Raw genomic sequence first — 20,659 nt, 5'->3', positions numbered from 1 at the left:
TCTTTCAATAGAATTAACCTTCCCTCGACACCAGGCATTGAAGATCTTGCGACATTGCAGAACTCTTTCCCGCACTGAACTTAGTTTTAGTTGATTTTAACTCCCACGGCATAGCATGGGATTGCTTTCATGATAATGATAATCGAAATCTACCTCACTCCAAAAACTTTGTGATAACTCCATTGACAATTTTGAACACCGGTGAAATGACACGGATCCCTGCTCCCCCAGCGCGCCCAAGCTCCTTAGACACTTGTCCCTCTGCTCGACTCGGTTAGATTGCATGTGGAAGCTAATTCCTGATTGACACGGCAGCGATCCTGTGTCAATTTTAATCACTATTGCTAACGGCTTAAGACCAACGAGTACAATCAATATTTCGTCTGACCTCAAACGAAATAGTGATTGGAAGAGCTAAGCATCCTGCATCCGGTAAACTCGAGTCCATGCAAGACCTTCCTCCGGAGGAAGAGTACGGCTTCTTAGGTGGCTTTATTCTCGACACCGCTATTCAAGCTCAGAAAACGTGTATCAAACGCGAACTCTCGTGGAAGGTCTCCCAACCCGTGGTGGGACAAAAAGTGTTGAAACGTGTACGCGAAAAAGTCACCGGCGTACAAGATCAACCGGAATGGCGGGTTACCTGAGCCAATGAAAATTGTTATGAAAGCCAACAAACGCTTACTGTCGCTGGTTCGTTGACTGATTAATGAGAGAAACCGAACCTGAAACAGTACTAACGAGAGAGTTGGACATTCGATTTCGCCAAGAAGGTTTGTACGGATTCCGCCCCGGCACAGAAGATCTACCGCGCCGCTTCCCCCCGCGGACGATAATGTAACAATAAAGCCCCAGGACCAGACATAATGAAATTTTACTTGTTAAAGAATCTGCCAAGAGACGTTTGTTGAATTAATTTAGTATGTTTCTTAAGAGTAACCTTGTCCCTCATGGCTGGAGGCAAGTGAAGGTCCACGCCATCAAAAAAAAAACAAGAAGAACAGCCTCCGATCACAACTTGTATGGACGGATTGAAATGCTCTCTTCTATTCGGAAGTTAATCGAGAAAATGGTCCTGTTCTGTCTCGACAATTGGGCCGTCAGATATACAATTTGGCTTTCGTAAAGGCAAAAAGACGAACGATTGTTGCTCTTATCAGGAATTCAAATGGCATATGCTAGCAAAGAGCAGATGACATCAGTTTTCTTACTGACTCAGGGGGCTTGTTGTCTGAAAAACATATGTATTTTTCGCAAAGTTATTTGTCGACATCACGAATTAGCTACGTGGACCTTCCCCAGGGCTCATGTCTAAGCCCCCTTCTCTACAATTTTTAAGTGAATGACATTGACAAATGTCTTGTCAATTCCGTCACGCTAGGGCAGCTTGCAGATGCCGTTGTGGTATCTATCTAGGATAGGATCCGCCAGCTGGCTTCTTCTTATATTTTACTAATCCCTGTTGAAAACGACATACCCCCACTCGACCAATGTTTCCAAAATATTGGTTTTGTTACGGTCGTATATTTGTTCTGATTAAAATATTCTATATTATGTACCAATTTCATGCTTCTGGAAAAATCAAAGATTTAGTCTTTATATCCGCATTTAAACGATCATAACGTTTTTTCCATCGGAATACAGCAAAACAAAATAATATATATTCGTTGTTGGACATTACGAAAAATATCTTCATGCCTCTTCATTTTTGTAAGTTGCTTTCTGAGTCAAGCAACCTCTGTCACAAGAATAATCTTCTCTGTTCGGATTTATTTTAAATATTCTAAAACTACTTTTCTGCAAGGTTTAATTTTTGTTTTGGAGCAATGTATAGGTTTGTTCCAGTACCACATGTGATCGTTTCGGAGAAAACAGCAGTAGAAAATACACGCTCCTATTTACACCGCTGATCGATTCAGTTGAAAACTGTAAAATTCAACTGTATCGATAGTACCAAAGGAAGAACAAGAAGCGACTTCCGGGATAACTTTCTCCCTGTTTGCTCAGTACTTCCAATTTACTCGGTACTGGAACAAAGACAATTTTTACATGAAGTTCCAAATATTTTCATACTTTCGCTACACAGCCAGTTGATTTCGAAAAGAGGCATTTCCGCATTATTGTGCACAAAGAACAGAATGCACGATAACCGCGCTACCGGATCTCTCGGGAACTTTGATTTTTTTAAAGTGCTTAATTTGCATTAAGCACTTTAAAAAAAATCACGAACTTAGCTCACTTTTTCGCCACAACTTTGTATATAACCACTTCATAGAGGTATATTTCAGTCCCTAGGGTGGCTCAGCTTGTTGAACAAAGCCTATGTTAAGAGTTAGCATATTATGTACTAGACTACCGCCCCAATACCTCAACAGTAACAGTTCCAGGGGGTTCGTTTAGGGCGTATGTTTAAAAACAGGGCATTGCCATCACCAAACAAAATTCACATCAGATTTACAAACCATTTTGTAAGTTTCTATCACAGGGTGTCTACTATAAAGTAGCCTTGCTTTATTGGTATTATTGAAATATCTCATGAAGTATTCAGGCTCCCATATGAATCTTTTACACCATCTTTCCAACATGATTCTAAATATTTAGAAAGTAAAAAATGGATCGAGATATAAAAATATTCAATTTGTTTATACTAATTTCCGAACTCTTAAGTTCAATAAAAAATCCAACTTTAATTTTAATTTCTTTCCATATATTGTAAAGTTTACGAGTTATCATTATGGTTATTATGGTATATGTACAATTTATTGAATAATAAGCTTAACAAATAACAATTGACACACTTTTTTGTTAAAGGGTGTGAGAAAATTTTTTCGAAGAAATCGGATATTAATTTTTATGTGGAATGCACCCTTCATAGCAAAAAGCACCAATTTAATACTTTTCGTTATGTTTGCATTCACGCCGCTCATTTTCCGGTCCACTTTACGTATAGTGGCGTTATAGTTTTCGTACCCCATCAATGTCGTTGCGCCCCATCCAGGTTGTTGCGCCCTATCCAAGTCGTTGCGCCCCAGCTTTAAATTGGCGACTAACCAGCAAATATTCTACAACAACAGCGCTGCGTGAATATCGTCATCATTAAATTTCTTGTTCGTCCTCGTCTTTTGCACTGACGGGTGATGAGTGTAAACTCGCTGTTATTTGTATAAGCTTCCTCGCTGATGGGGCAAGCTGTTGATTTGGGGGTGCTGGATGCAGAGTTTGCAATTGTCGTTTTGATCTGACAAGCAGTCACAAGTTTCAAGACAATGTTTTGGATTTCTTCTCAGCAACTTCCAACTTCGCAAGGTGTGCCATCTGAATACAATATTGGCACGTACCAATCTGTCCTTAATGGGTGCTTAGCGTGGTTTGAGTAATTTTTGGTCTGTGCGTTTTGAGTAGTATTGTCAGGTAGGAACACATATTTCTTTCGACCCACCTCTACACCAAATAAACGCTTTTAAAAATACCCGAGGAGTAGTTTTTTTCAAGTATCAGGTGCAAAGGATCTACTTGTTCATATTTCGACGTACATTTTTAGTAGTCTTGGGTCATGTACATGGGGTTAGATCTTATATTCGTAACTTTATTCTCTCGTCATCTGTATACACGGGGATCTCAATTCTAATGAACTTTCAACCACATATTTTAGGTTGTTTTGAAAAAAGATTGTTTCTTTTTATGAAGACTCGGTCGCATAACAAAAAATGTTTATTCAACGAACATTGGGTCAAACCAGTCAACTTATGACAGCAAGAATGAAGACAATGTTTTAGAGACAATTCACACAACATCGGGAGGCTTCTAGTTGCCGGTTACCTTGTCCGCTTGTAGCTCTGACTCAGCTAGACGTTTTTCAGCTCTCGAATAGCCTTTCGCGTCTTTTCTGATGTGGGTGAATCCACAGATTGTCCTTAATCCCCAATCCGAATTCTGCTTGTATCTCCTCTACTCGTTTATCCATTCAATAGCTACTCGAAGTGCTCCTCCGCATGGCAGCCACTCCTGTACGATCTGTCAATATACGTTCATCAGTCGTCCCGGTCCTGTATGCGGGAATGGAGAAAGGGTCTTCCAAACTTTCTACTGCGGCAAGCATCCATTCAGAATTATTCAAGCGCTGAAATGTTCCCCGATTCCAGTTCTCCGTTAATTGCGTCGTATCAGCACCAGATGCCGCTCTTCCTATTGCATACTTCCCACGCAATCTCGTCTCTTCGGTCACCGGGACGCACAGTCCCCCCATCACAGTTGAGCCGTTCCTGCCAGCGACCAGCAGCCGTTCCGGTTCTGTGCTGGAGTTGGGATGAGGGGTCTTCCGCAAACCTACCTCAGGCAAGTACAATGCATTTGTGAGCTCTTCCATGCCTCAAAGCTCTTCGATTTCCAGCCTTGGTTAACGACGGGATAAGCTGCTGGTGGTCGTGGTATCAACGCAATCTTTTAGCAATACTGCCTTTCAACATCCGATAAGAATTTCGACATCATTCATTCGTTTATTTAGTTCAACATCAATTTCATGATAACACTGAATTAACAATTTGCCTCCACAATACTCGATTTGTAGCTGCAGCTCTCCAACGTCGGTTACGCCCAACACTCGCCAAATCACGTTCCACCTGGTCCGCCCATCGTGCTCTCTGCGCTCCTCGCCTTCTTGTACCAACCGGATCATTAGCGAACACCATCTTTGCAGGATTGTTGTCCGGCATTCTTGCAACATGCCCTGCCCACCGTATCCTTCCAGCTTTGACCACCTTTTGGATACTGGGTTCGTCATAGAGTGCAGCGAGCTCGTGGTTCATCCTTCGCCGCCACACACCGTTCTCCTGCACACCGCAGAAGATTGTCCTTAGCACCCGTCGCTCGAAAACTCCTAGCACTTGCAGGTCCTCCTCGAGCATGGTCCAAGTCTCGTGCCCGTAGAGAACCACCGGTCTTATAAGCGTTTTGTACATGGTGCATTTGGTGCGGGGGTGAATCTTTCTTGACCGCAGTTTCTTCTGAAGCCCATAGTAGGCCCGACTTCCACTGATAATGTGTCTTCGGATTTCACGGTTCACGTTATTGTCAGCCGTTAATACGGATCCTAGATAGACAAAATCCTCCACTACCTCGAAGGTATCCCCGTCGATCATAACGCTGTTTCCTAGGCGGATCCTGTCGTTTTCGGCTCCGCCTACCAGCATATACTTTGTTTTGGACGCATTTACCACTAGTCCGACCTTCGCTGCTTCGCATTTCAGGCGGGTGTACAGGTCTCCAAATGTTCGGGCGATAATGTCCATGTCGTCCGCGAAGCATACAAATTAGCCGGATTTCGTGAAGATCGTGCCTCGGCTGTAGAGCCCGGCTCGTCACATCACACCTTCCAGAGCGATGTTGAATAGTAGACACGAGAGTCCATCACCATGTCTCAGTCCCCGTCGAGATTCGAATGGACTGGAAAGTTCACCCGAAATCCTTACGCTGTTTTGTACACCGTCCATCGTTGCTTTGATCAGTCGAGTCAGCTTCCCGGGAAAGCTGTTGAAGTCGATGAACAGGTGATGCGTTGGGACCTGGTATTCACGGCATTTCTGGAGGATTTGCCGTACGGTGAAGATCTGGTCCGTTGTCGACCGGCCATCGATGAAGCCGGCTTGATAACTTCCCGCGAACTCATTTAATTTAGGTGATAGACGACGAAGATGATCTGGGATAGCACTTTGTAGGCGGCATTCAAAATGGTGATGGCTCTGAAGTTCTCACACTCCACCCCTTCTTTCCACTCCTCCGGTAGCTGTTCGGTTTCCCAGATTCTGACTACTAACGGGTGCAGACAAGTGTCCAACTTTTCCGGGCCCAACTTGATGATGTTCTTGTTCTTCTTCTTCTTCTTCCCTCAACGTGGGAGTTGGTTCATTCCCGTCCTCAACTGCACTGGCGTAGTCAAATCCTCCGTTGCCTTGGTCATCTGTACCTACATTCTCCTCGCCATTCAGGTGCTCGTCGAAGTGCTGCTTCCACCTTTCGGTCACCTCACGGTTGTCTGTCAGCAGGCTACCGTCCTTATCCCTACATATTTCGGCTTGCGGCACGAAGCCTTTGCGGGATGCGTTGAGCTTCTGGTAGAACTTCCGTGTATCTTGAGAACGGCACATCAGTTCCATTTCTTCGCACTCCGCTTCTTCCAGGCGGCGTTTTTTCTCCCGGAAGAGGCGTGTCTGCTGCCTCCGCTTCTGTTTGTATCGTTCCACATTCTGTCGGGTTCCATGCTGCAGCATGACCGCTCGCGCTGCATTCTTCTCCTCCAAAACCGCTCTACACTCCTCGTCGAACCAATCGTTCCGTCGTCTCCATTCCTCGTATCCGACAATGTCCTCAGCTACATCATTATCTTCGTCGAAACCTAGTTGAACTATGACACGCTTTCCAGTCAGGTGTTCGGTACTGGATACGATGTGTTTCTTTGCAACAGGTGCCCTAGCAACAGCCGAAAATCCACTAGAAGCGGCGTATTAGTAGCAGTTAATACCAGTTTGAAGGCAAAAATTGTCGAGAATATTTCTTGGGCTTGCCTAGAGCAGGTCTTCCCGCAACGGTTTCGGACCATTCCGTTCTCCACCCAGGTGCAGTGAGGCTACTTGACAGCTATAGCTCAGCTACGTTACTACAAATCAATTCTATTGCCAATGAAAATAGCCGCCATCTCGATCTTTGTTTTGCCAGCGATCAGGTTTCCGCCACATTCCCCTCTCCTCTAGTAAAACCAGTGATGCATCATCCTCCATTGATCGCTACGATTGATAACGCTGTGGTGCATGATTTCGATATTTCACCACTTTCTGTCACCTACGATTTACGCAAAGCCGACCATCGAAGTATAGCAGACCTTTTTTGCACCATCGATTGGGAAAATATTTTGGACCTCGAAGATGTCGAATCCGCAGTTCAAACTTTTTCCAACGTTTTGGTGTACGCTATTCACAGGCACGTTCCGAAGAAAGTGCACCATCGACAAACCGGCCCTCCTTGGCAAACGAGTACATTGCAACGGTTGAAGTCTATCAAGAGAACTGCCCTGCGGAGGTTTACCAAGCATCGTACAATATCACCAATATCAGAGTCACTCAGTCTCAACCATGCGTATAAACGAGCCAGTCGACACTGTTTCTATCGATTTTTCGAAAAAAAAACCGAAAGTGTTCACAGACGATATCTATATATATATATATATATATATATATATATATATATATATATATATATATATATATATATATATATATATATATATATATATATATATATATATATATATATATATATATATATATATATATATATATATATATATATATATATATATATATATATATATATATATATATATATATATATATATATATATATATATATATATATATATATATATATATATATATATATATATATATATATATATATATATATATATAAAGCTCAATTGTTTCTTTTTCTTTAAAAACCACAAAAAAGGTTTTTTTTTGCCTAAAATTTCGATCTGATAATTGGTTGTAGACTTTTCTCTGTGTACACGAACAAAGTTCACGAATTCAGTTGAATTGATACATGTTGACAACTTTTTTTTTAAAGTACTAAGGATCCGAATAATCGCGTGCTTGTAAGACGATTGTTAAACTTCACGGATTAAATGCTGCGAAAAAGACACCACGAAGTCACATTATTTTTCGACATTTACATTTCCACTGATTGCAATATTTCAGATACATTACTCTTATTTCTTACCTTCGCGATGGAACTTCAGATTATATTCGATTACTACTAATATTCCACTCATGCTTCTACTAAATATTGCTGAAACACTACCCTCAACATCTACAGCTAACAAGTGCTACGCTACAAACATATTGTGCTATTCAGGTCTACTCATACATGCAACAGACTGTACGGACGGCAAAAAAGTCATTCCTTTATTTATGTATAGGATAATAATCATACACTCTACAATGAGGTGAAATGTGTGCGTATGGGGAGGGGTGTTATTTTTTTTTTAGTTAGCTCGAGTATACTTACTGCTAGGGTCAAAATGCTAACCAAAAACGAGCAAGCAGCTAGAAACCACTGAAATTTGCATACTTCCGTGTCCGAATTGTCAATGCCAGCGAGGAGCACTATGGTGGACGCTGGCATCACTACGCTAGTGATTAGTAAATCTGCGAGCGCTATGTTCACTATGAATGCGTTACCTGCGGAACGGGATGTACAGAGTGATAGAGAGATAAAGGTGTATAGAGCCGTTCGTTAAGGGGTTAAAGGAAACTGTGTTATGTATCGAAGAAATGATTATGATAGGTGATAGACGATGAGATGGGTGAATTTTTATGCAACAAAATTTGAAATTGGGCAGATTAGAACGTAATGTGTACAGCTTTTTTAAATCATAAATAAGGTAAAGTTGACATGAGAACAGATTTACGTTGTTTTGTATTTTCAAAACAAAATCAAAATTATTTTTACGAATTGTAATCAGACGATCGATTTTTCATGACATTATAAGATAATTTTTCCGATTCATTGGGATTCTTCGATATAACATCTGTATATCAAGACCAATATATTGAGGGGACAATTTTTAGGAGCTTTGACACGGTTTGTGAATTGTTGATTACGGTTTATATCATTGCTTACAGATCACCAGTTCAAGTATCATCACAATATTCCTGTTATGTCCCAGATATTATCCACCCATCCTTCTGCACATACAAGCTGCTTCTATGATATATTGCTGACAAAGGCTTGATAAAATGGATGTCGAATAAGATTTGTCTTCAAAGACATTCCTTTAAAAATCGTACACATTGTACTCTGTCGAACCATATCTGATCTTCTTCGGATCAAATACGCTGAGTATCCACTTTCGAAAAAACTAACGCAAACATATTTAGCCTTGACAGATATCTCAAAAGTTTGTCCAGATCAGCTCAGAATTGTGATATTATGTCTAAATCAAGCAAATTACGTTACTGGTAACAAGTCTTTTATGAAGGACTATCACGTCTATATGCCGACGCACAAAGTTGCAATCGACGGTGTAGTCACCGATTTGAGTTTGACATGTATAGATCAACTGAATCACGGGGTTGGTTGTTTCAAGGACCCTTTGCTCCTGTGAGCTAATATTTTGATTGACAATTGCACTGTCCTCTTGAAATTTTTGTCAGGTAACCTTTGGCAGAAGATTCCACCTAACCATGTCCCGAAAAAAAAGCCTGAGGAATGTAAAGCATTGACTTAAAAACGCTCTTAGAACTCTTTTACAGAAATACTAAAAAAGCCTCACCACTCACGACGACAAACCACGCTCACTTGACTCAGGAGTGTTACTTTGATTATCTCCATGTGGGCATATCTTTTGCTGCTCTCAAAACTATAAGCAGGTTAGATTATTTTTCTGTTGAGAGAAGACCAAATATATCGATTCGAGGAAACACAAAGTCTTAGTAATTTAGCTTAGCTTAGCCTGGCTTAGTTATCTGCCCGTGAGTTTCCCGTGATTGATCAAAGCCTGTTGAAATTGCATATTGAACCAATTGTATGACACTTGGGAGTAGTACATCATACTCAACGTGCAACCTAAAGAAACTAAGATTAGAGTATGATCAATAACATAGATGGTCACGCCCATGCAGGTCAATTTTGGGATAGGAAGGAATGTTAGTTCAACACTTGTGAATATTATGACCTTGGAATTTTGTGCACCATCCACAAGTGTCGCATGTGATTTAGATAAGTACTCACGCGCTTTGTCTTTTCATTTTAGATCAAAGTTTTCAGGTGTGCGACCTCCAGTAGAAATGTGAATGCTATTCGAATAGGTATTTAAAAAGATGGGTAGGTAATGTCAGAGACATAACCGAAGTGAAGTAGAATACACATAAGCTGTTAATTCGAATGCTGCAATTTTTGCTACCTTCTGCATTGAAATCAGCTATTTCGATATTTGATATGATGTATTATGTCCCGTTGTTGTGCATTTTACCCCTGCACAGGATGTATTTTATCCTATCTACCTCTACATACGCTTGCATTACATTCACATAAATCACTTGCGACGCGTTTGTGCAAATGGAATCTTGATCATACCTCGAAAATTTCAAACGTGCACCCGAGACACATGCGTGGCAAAATTCAAATGTTAGGTTTGTTCCAAAGATTCGAGTGGATAATTACTAGGGTTTTGGTACCGGTAATACCGGTACCGAAAATCCCGGGAATACCGACCCATTTTTGGTACCGTAATACCGGTACTGACCAAAGGCCAGTACCGGTATTTTCGGTACTATACAATTTTTTATGACAAATATGTTAACTCTGCAGGGGGATCTGCTTCAAAATATCGGTCTGCAAGATAGCGTTTAATTATATTAATTTGCCTTCTAAATAAATCGTTGAGATAACACCTTTGTGTGGAAATGAGGTGGGGTCATCATCATAATAATTCTAGAAGTTAAAGTTTTATTAGCGACATTCAGATTGGTTTCCATTACTCACTGGGTGGCGCGTAATAAGGCTATGGTCTAAGTCATGTCTGTATTTAGTTTGCTCTTAAACCTTTATCTATAAAAGAACGAACAGCGATTTAGTAGCTAACAGTTTTAGACTTGGTGAACTGCTTCAAATGGGGCGATTGGTAATTATTGGCGATCGGAAAATTCAGCAAAACTCCATAGTTTACAAGAAAGCAAGGAGCCTTGATGTGCATTAGAGAATAGTAGGCAAACGACATAAAGGTCGGAACCAATTTTCAGAAAAGCAAGAGAGGAAATGCGATTAACCTGCTCGGATTTACTGCCATTCTCGCTTTGATTTACTTTTGTATATAGGGTTTCATACATTTACCATCTGTTCAAATCGACGAAAGTCGCACAACTTAGCAGTTATTGATTTCAAAGTGGCCTAGATTTCGAAATAAAAGAAGTTGCCCTATATGAAAAATATCTTCTGTGAAATAAGTCTTGCCATTCCGAAGCAATTAAAAACAATAAACATGTTTTTTGATCAGCACAAATCAATCATCTGAGAATAAGATCATCAGTTTGAGCATTCAATTTCAGTTTGAGGCTTTTTTCGAATTTAAAAAAAAAATATTCGAGTACCGGTACTTTACCGGTACTACCGGTACTGAGGGCCTCCGTACCGTAGTACCGGTTCTCGCCAAAAAGGGTCGATACTGTGAACCCTAATAATTATCAACTCGATTATTTTCAAGTGGATAGTGCTACCTTTTAACTACTCGCATTACCCACCGGCCCTGATTATTGAATATTTCATTACACATATGTATAGTGGGATCAAAATACATTCGTCTTGGTGAATATTTTTATAAATGTACAAATAAAGTAAATTAAGGGCCAAATCGGATAAAAAAAAGTTTTTGGACTTACTGTAAATTGTACTTACTCTACAGTTAATAGCCAGCAGAAGGGCATTTGCGCGTGGAATGTCAGCATTAGAGAGTTAAGGCGAATGCCGTATACATAATATGTTCAAACCTTCACCAAGCAGGTTTCTTAGCGTGGAGTTTTCGCAATAAGCCTGCAATTGCCACGTATGATAATATCCCACAACGAATGTAGTGCCAAGCAGCGATGCCACATGTTTTTATGAAATGTCTGTAGAAGAATTATTAAAATGTCTGTAAATGTCTCTAGATGGTTGAGTAAATCCTAGTTACACTAGAATATTAATTTAAAAATTGATTGAAATTAGAATACTATTAATGAAGGAATCACTCGTAGACGAATACAGTTATTCTAGTTCAATTTTGCTAAATACTATTACTCTTTTAAAAGTCTGTAGATTTCTAACTACGTCTGTAGGAGGCTATCAAAAGTCTGTAGAATTCCTGTTCCTTATTACTGAAATGTCTGTAAATCTGGTATCGCTGGTGCCAGGACATTACTTTTAATGGAGCATTTCACTAGTTGAACTGCGAAATAAGTGTAAAATCATTTAGCTGAACATAAAATAAACCGATCTTAATGTGGATGTACACATCCCGTCATACATGCAGCAGTTATACAATTAAACTGTGTTTATAACAGCATATACATAGATGATATGTAAAAAGTTATCCCAGGTTGCCCCAAATGAACGGCAGAAACATATTGTATCAGTATCCAATAAGCCAACATCATCTCCTTGACACAACAACCAATGCTATTAAAATCGTCATCGTCAATCGTACTACCGCTTACCAAAAGAAAATTAAACAAATGATGAATTTATCTGAGCCCGCCACGCATAATTTAAAGAGCAAGAGAGCGCAGTCTTTCGCACTCAACCACCCCTTCACACGCGCACACTTGCAATCCGCGTATTGAACTCCGAAAAAAGAGCGTTCTGCCTTTTCTGCGATGTGCGCTGATCATTGTATGATCATTGCATTGGATGGAACGATGCCTGGAGGCAGTCATTGAATATATTCCAACCGAAGAGTTTGAGCTGACACAAAACGTAGCAGCTACTACGAGGTCAGAAAGCAAACTGACGAATTTTCTCTTATGTGCCGTTTTTATACCTGGCGAAGTTCATTTCGTAAAAAAGAGGCAGTGCTAGCAACGCTCGCTGCTTGGTTGAATTGTATGGACCAATCAGCGCAGATAATTACCACCTTTACAAATTACATTATTTTCGTTATCTATAATAGACGTACATTTTACGGGTTCAAATACAATATACGTGCACATATTACCGATCGGATAGTGCAAAAATATAGCGATTTCGATCAGTACAACGGAAGTTATTTGCATTTGAAAACTGGGAAAATATCTCAGCAGAAATTTTTGAAAAGGGACCCCCATATTGAAACGTTAGAAGTATTCTACTTCAAAAATATTCTTCCGCGCGGCGTTACATAAAAGGATAAAGCCGCGTGGAATATAATAGAGGTCTTTTCGAAACGAGCAATTTGAACTGCGAACAGCCGGCCATCAGAAGTATTGTTTTTGATTAACACTTCATTAATAATTTCCAAAGTTTGCAGTATTTGCAAGCGTACAAAAATATAAAAGATATCCCAAATAATGTGAAGAAATTTACTGCGAAATGTTAATGATAAGCTGGCATCTCCACTCTCCTTATCAGACACGTTCCCATAATTGGATTAAATGTTTTTTATGCGTTATAAATATAATAAACACTACGACAACGGCTCTTGATCCATCGGCAGCCCAGAAGAAGAATGGATGGGAGAACAGCAATACTGACAAATACCGATTACCATATGAGCGTTTCAAACTCGAACGAGTGACGCAGAGTACTGCACTGGACGATTTTGAAGAAAGGAGCAGGAGTGCGATTTTACGAAGTTTTAGCTTCCGATGGCCCTACATTTTCTCACAGAGTAAAGTTATGGAATGTTGAGCTTTTTACCACTGTTTAGGAAAGCAAAATTTGTACAAAGCTAACGTCAGATCTTCATGAGACCTCAAGAAGTCACTTTTGGAGGTAGATTTGTCGGTTGACGGTTCCAGATTAAAAAAATGGCTTATTTCGACACATCTACAGATCGCTTGCCAAACAAAAAACTTTTTGTGCAATTCGACAGCTTCATCTTAGACCAATTCAATAAATTTCCTATATGAAAGTTTTTCGTTTAATATGGTTTTTAAACCAAAGCTTTGAAAGTTATACCATATGGCATGGAATAGGGAATTTGCGGTAAAAGAATCTATTTTTGCACCGACAGTTAGGTTGCTCTGAAAACACATAGCTCGGAAGATTTGAGATCGAAATTAGTAATCGCATGTCGAACTCAAATCGAAGAACTTAGCACTTCAAATGCTGTCTGCCTTTTATGGGTACCCGGTCTTACTGGAAATGAATAGGCGGACGAATTGGCTAGAACTGGCGCTGCGACGGACTTCATTGGTCCAGTTCTACCCAGTAACGTCTTTACGCATGGGCAAACTGGACCAGAGCTAGGAGCCCTGGGATTTTTGGGGCCCCGCACCTGGGATGAATATAAAATCATTCAATAGACGATATTTCAAAAAATATTTGTCATAACATTTTTGTGTGGAGATAACAATAAATATGTGACAGCTCGGAATCGCACATTGCACCGTATCCCATGTGATCAAGACGTGTAAAGGGCCTCAGAGCGGCAGAAAACGAGGCACTGCATGACTATTGAACCAGTTCAAACGTCAATTCAACATTTTGATTCAAGTTTCAATTTATTTTTAACAATCAAACGTTTACTGCACTACGTATACAACGTTTGGAAGGCACCGAAACTTAGCCAACCAACAAGAAAACCTTGTATTGCGAGCGATCTGTGGATGTGGAAAACTATTTATATCTACGTCATATCTGAGTCTGTAAATGAAGAAATCCTCATGGAAGCGCCCGAAAGTGACTTCTTGAGGTCCTCGGAAGACTCGACACTTTTGGCCGGATTTGGCATGTTTCATTCGGCCTGGCCAGTCCCAAAACCAATAATGGTTTACCGTAGTGCATCCGCCCTATCTAAAAATATAATCCAAAAAAAAAAAAAAATTCGTGAAATCCCAAAAAAATAGTTTAAAAATACCCTTTGGTAAGTATCGCCCCTGGCTTTACTCTTGACTTGATTAAATAAGTCACGGCAAATATGCATCCATTTGAGGATATTTGAAGGGCTTCGAGCATTTTTTTAAATAATCATGTATGGTGCTTCACACAGGCAGTTCTCCTAGCTAAATTAAAAACCTCAGTTTAGGGCAAATGGCCAATGCTAGGCGTCGCGGCAACGTGCACTCGGCGTCTTTTATACATATTTCGACTGTTTTGCATTCCTGCCATTGAAAAAAATTGTACCGATCATATGGACAGATTCGAGTAATTTTGCCTTTCTCATATAGAAAGGTTATGCAATCACTCTGAAAAACGTCAACCTAATCCCGGCCCGGAGGGCCGAGTGTCATATCCCATTCGACTCAGTTCGTCGAGATCGGAAAAAGTCTGTATGTGTGTGTGTATGTATGTATGTGTGTGTGTATGTGTGTGTGTGTGTGTATGTATGTGCGTATGTGTCAAATAATGTCACTCATTTTTCTCAGAGATGGCTGGACCGATTTGCCCAAACTTAGTCTCAAATGAAAGGTGCAACCTTCCCATCGGCTGCTATTGAATTTTGGATCGATCGGAATTCTGGTTCCGGAATTACGGGTTTCAGAGTGCGGCCACACAGAAATTTCTCATATAAACTATAGGAAAAATTAAAAACTGAATTTTTATTTTTGATGCTAAATGTGTTCAAGGTGCATGAAACGTCGAGATTTGATGTAAACTCGAAAAAAAAATTTGACTACGATTCAATTTTTTGGATTTTGGCACATTTTTGCCTTTCTCATATAGAAAGGTTATGCAATCACTCTGAAAAACGTCAACCTTATCCCGGCCAATTTTTTTTTCGACTCGCATAAGGTTTCTGGATTTTAACAGGGGCGTAGTTGATGGTTTACGGAGAGGGGTTACACCCCCCCCCCCTCTACTGTTCGCGCCCCTCCTTTAAAAATCTCCTTAAATCACCCCTCAGACCACCACCCCATCCAGCCCTCATACCCCTCCCTTTCAACCCCATCATCTTTAAACCACCACTATATCACAAAGCATACCAATTTAAGCTGGGAAGTCGTTCGTTCATGGGACTTTCGCCCTCCTCACATACCCACCCCCGCATGACAAAATGAGTTAGCAAGCAGATAACATTGATCTAATGCTGATTAGGCTAATGAAGTATGATATTTTTTGTTTCAAGTGTTTCACCGTCGACACGTAGCTCATCAAGTTCGTGGCTGGCATGCCATTGTGTAAAGGTGCAAAGTGTACTAAGAATGTAATGGACATTTCCACAATTATGTTGAACATAAAAAGCCTCCGTGCCATAGTTTAGAGAAATGAGAAAGGCACAATTGCACCTCTAGGTGGATTAAAACAGGTTTTTTGTGTCGCTTTTGAAAGCGATTTTCACCAAACATTACGCGATAACTAAGGTATTGAACAATTCTTATATCGAATAGTGAGCATGTTAATGGTTGTCTTAGAAACACCAATTTGTTGAATAGGGATACTGTTATTATTACCAGTTCGCTTTCTATGCCACCTCAAATCGGTCATCGAATGCACAAAACGTCTGTCGTAATATATAACAAAAATCTACGTCACCAACAATTCGTGCAAAAAGAGACAATATTGCGAAAAACCGTTATTTCTATTCCGGCAGAAAGCAATACGAACAAAATCTCGTGACGATTTGCGCGCTTAGACTCCAAATAATACCGATCGATTTCAAAGGTTCCCAAATTCGGCCAGCTGTAGGGCGAAGTGGAATTGAAAGAAATTAAAATTAAAAGAAAATGTGGTTTGTTCCAAAGTCGGAAGTCGACTCTGTTTAGTTTCATTACATCAGGAACATCAAGAAGCTATTATACCAGGAACAACACTAAACGAATCAGTGTAACTGACCATGTGCAAACTACATAGATTATTCCAGAAATTATAAATTATTATGGAGTACGCACGACGATGTTTTCACTGCACTACATAACGTTCCAATAATGAACTTTTAAGACACCCTACCCCAATATTCCTCCTTCTTGATAGAAGCTCCCTTAATCCTCAAACAACGTCTTCCAACTATGAAGGTCAGATTACATCGCACAGTGGCTGGAGGACGGACAAAACCTCAAAAAGTCATGGTTGAAATATCGATATTTCATATTTTCCGTAAATTTCTCATGTATTGAATAATATTTATTCGAAAATTTATTATCATTGGACTAGAACACGATTTTTAACAGCAGTTTAAACGTAACAAAGTCCTGATTTTTAATGATTTTTATTTCCGAAACCACAATGTCTATGCTCACTTCAAATGTATTTTGCTCTTTCAAATGTATTTTGGTCCGATTTTCTCACAACTAGTTTCATTTTATAGAGAAACGAAAGAACTTGGTTTGCGATTATCATATATTCATTAAATTTGCTGGGAACTATGACTTTTTCGTTTAATTATGTTTGAGGTAGTCATTTAAAAAATACTGTTTTCACTAATGTATTCTTTACAATCAGGCGAAACTTTTCGGAACGGTCACATATTATTCATTCTATGGGAAATTACTTCTATTTTTCAAATATCAAGGCCTCGTTCTGCGCCTAGGTGCGCAAACGGGTTTAATAAGATTTTAAAGTTCTGTTATTGATATGGAGGCGCATGGTGTTTTGTACAAGATAATTGGACAATCTCCAGTAAACCAACGCTTTATACAATGAATTTAAAGTAGTGTTCTTAATTTTTTATGATACTGTTGACATTGATGAACAGTAACGGAAATGGGATAGTAGTCATAAGAAAGGTTTAATGACACTGCATGGAAAAATGCATCTAATATTTAATCACTGTTGACAACAAAAATGAGCTCAGCACTCCAACATTAGCTTAATTTGTGATTTTCAGCCAAAATAGGGAACATTTTAGGTTTTGTCCAACTTTTGTTCAAAGCTCCGCCACTGTGCACCGTATGGAAATACTATAGCGTAGTTGATAAGTCTATAAGACTGTATGTTGCTAACCTGAGTTCGAACTAGCACCACCGCATATAGTGTGTTAGGCCGTTTGCCACCATCGGGCAGATCGGCGAGAAAAACAAATAACCTTTCAACAAATAACTCAGTTCATCTTGCGTTTTTGATGATATTTGGACATCGGTAACGACATGTGGTTGTGGAAATCGTCTTTGTTCTCCGTATATTTTAAATCCCTATTTTTCTTAAATAATTTGAACACGGTTGACTGATTTAACTTAAATTTTGAAAAGAGTCTCAGGGTGACATGGAGTGGACGTGGTTCCGTAATGTTGGAAATCGTGTTTTGATCATCCCACTATTACAGCTGTTTATACCTGTTCAATTATATGGGGCCCCTAGCTCAAGAGTGCCCAGAGGCCCCGCTTACCCTTAAGACGGCCCTGGTTCTACCACTATCGATAAGTTGGATAAAGTACAAGATTCGGTCTTGGGCTGCATCCGAACATGCCATCCATTGGCGTACCTTGCAAACTTGCCTTAAAACAAAGACTTTTCTGCCGGATGTGAGTCCAAAAATGTCGAAGAATTTTCCATTTTCCCAAGCATAGTTGCAGTATTCTGGTCGGGGCTCTGACTGGACGTTGCAAATTCAATTATCACATGGCTACTATTCAGCGTACTGAGTATTATTCGTGTGATCTTTGTGAATCCTATTACGGAACTTCATATCTTTTTATATGTAACTGCCCTACAGTAATGTAAGTGTGTATCCGGATTTTTGGTTCTCCATGCATAGATAAACCTATGTACAGAGAGCTGAAACTCAAGGATAAGCCATTGTTTCTAACCCAGTGTGGTGAAGAGCTATTGTTTAAACCGTATTTGAATGACTATGTCCCCTCGGGGGTGTTGAAATATCCACTCAACAAGACGTGTCTTTTATTCCCTTAGGAGTGAAGAATATTATCCATATTATCTGTGTCGTTATTTTCCTTATCCCTAAGCTAGCCACTTCCCCAATCCTCCCCTTCAGTAAATGTGCAAGGCACACATCTCCGATCAACATGGGGAAAGTGCCATTTGAGCCAGACGCTACTGAGTCATGATTCCTGATTGGAATGGATAATGCAATTGGATAAATAAAATGCTACTCCCAGTAAGAATTTCGAAAAAAAATCTGTTATAATTATTTTGGTGTTTCCTAGTTCAATACAATACGCCCTTTAGATGGCGGAAATCGCCCTGCTTGAAACTTTGAACTCTTTCACAATTAAGAGGAAAAACTTTCGCTATCGCTGTTTTAATTTCAAAAGAGGGTACTACGGACATGTGTTCTCATCTCCACAAACTAAAGTTTCGAGGCTTGAAGCAAATTTATGATACGCTTTCAACAAAAACGGCAAAAGAAACGTGACACTACGAAACAACCGAGAATACGATTTCCTATTTTCCTACCAACGGAAACTTAAACAGCTGAAGGCATATGAACGAACGCGTGCTTCGTGAATGTAGTGTTATATACACTGTTGGTGGTTATGGTGGCGGTGGTATTCTGGTATGTAGATGACAGAGATTAAGCACCTAAAATCACGGAACAGTACTATAGCACACTGGTGTAGGCGCTCCGTCATACTTAGCAGAGATTGGAGAAGTGGAACTGTCGGCGACATCATCATTGAGCAATTAATTCAAAATCTCATTCCGGTGTGATCATAGAATGAAGAGTGTGCTAGCAAAGCATTTCCCACCGTGAATATACAGGGTGTTTGATACGCAAATATTGTAAGAATTTAAAATATGAATACAATGAATACCTGAAACTCCGTTATGTTAAAGTTGTGATGATATAATGGAACAGAATAAATAAGGATTTTTTATATAATGAATCAAATAACTACTAATCAAACACCCTGTAGCACTCAAACCGGAATTCGAACGTCATGGGGGTGGATGTTTCTAGTGAACTAGATATCAGGAATGTGGTTACTGAGCCGGCTAGATAACCGAAGTGGTAGAGCTTTAGATTTAATTCTGTATGTGATAGACGCAGGAAGTGCAGATGAAGCTGAACAGATGATTTCACGCTAAAAGGATGGTGAGCTTTCGTAGTCGACAAAAGTTTTTGGTGACTATATTTAAGCGAATGTTGTGTGTTTGAAGAAGATGGATAAAATAAGGTTTAGGTAAAAAAAAATTGTATTTCGTAGCAGGATGAAGAAAAACTAGCAGTGAGAGATAAAGATCGAAAATGTTGTTCCAAAGAAAAATACTAAAGCAGAGCTAATTACTTTCCTAGATTCCAGAATTTCGTTCATAAAAAGAGAAAACTCACGCATCAAACAATTCAAATGGTTCAAAACTTCTACGCGATACGCTAACGATGCTTACCCGCCTTTTTCAGATGATCCTCGATCATCACGGACGAAATCATAAACACATTGCCAATGCTTCCGATTACCGAAAGGCTGGCCAGTAGCAGCAAGCGCGCCAAGCGGGGCCACTCAGTCGAAAGGGTAACGGGCGAGACGTCCTCTTGGTGTTTCCCTCCACCGGAAGACCCACCGTGCTTCGACATCAACGCTAATGGCGTTATCAGCAGTAAATTAGTACCGTTCGCAAAGGCGCCAGCTTCGTAATTGGTGGCACTTGTTGCTAGAAGACTTCCACCTTCGTTGCCTCCTCCTGCGAACCGTCCCCCACCGGCACCGGCTTCACCGGCTGCCACTAGGCTCAGAATCGAAGCGGCCACTACCAGTGAGCTTCTCCAGCTGGTTGGGCTCATGGTGATTGTTTTTACTGCCAGTAGTGGTAGACTAAATTTCATCCAGCAGGGGGCCACTGGCGATGATGATGATGTTGATGATTGTGATGATGGCGGCGATGGTTGTCGCCTGTTGTGCTCAATCAAGGCTGACGCGGACGTATAGCGAGAAGTACCACAGCAGTGGTTGACGTCGTTGGTTTTTGATTCTGTGGAGAAAGAAATGAAAGAAGAATATAAAATAATTCTATTTTAGTGCATATTAATGTTTAATTTATTCTCCTGAAATGTGCAAATTAATTGCTTTGTGCAACGAGATGGGCTAAACTTGACACTCAT

The 20,659-nt window shown here is 40.1% G+C and overlaps 1 protein-coding gene across 3 annotated transcripts in view; it reads right to left on the bottom strand.

The window, feature by feature from the left end:
* LOC131689119 (melatonin receptor type 1B-A-like) overlaps positions 1-20,659 on the bottom strand; it is a 150,299-nt gene that overhangs the window by 30,347 nt on the left and 99,293 nt on the right. For all 3 annotated transcript variants that reach the window (XM_058973965.1, XM_058973966.1, XM_058973967.1), the window contains 2 exons: positions 19,948-20,529; positions 8,059-8,231 (listed from right to left, as the gene is read on the bottom strand). In XM_058973965.1, coding sequence (XP_058829948.1) covers positions 8,059-8,231; positions 19,948-20,383 — 609 coding nt within the window. In that variant the 5' untranslated portion in view covers positions 20,384-20,529. The remainder of the gene's footprint in view (positions 1-8,058; positions 8,232-19,947; positions 20,530-20,659) is intronic.

The sequence above is a fragment of the Topomyia yanbarensis genome, chromosome 3 (genome assembly GCF_030247195.1).
Source record: "Topomyia yanbarensis strain Yona2022 chromosome 3, ASM3024719v1, whole genome shotgun sequence".
NCBI lineage: Eukaryota > Metazoa > Arthropoda > Insecta > Diptera > Culicidae > Topomyia > Topomyia yanbarensis.
This window is presented reverse-complemented; position numbering and strand designations above follow the sequence as displayed.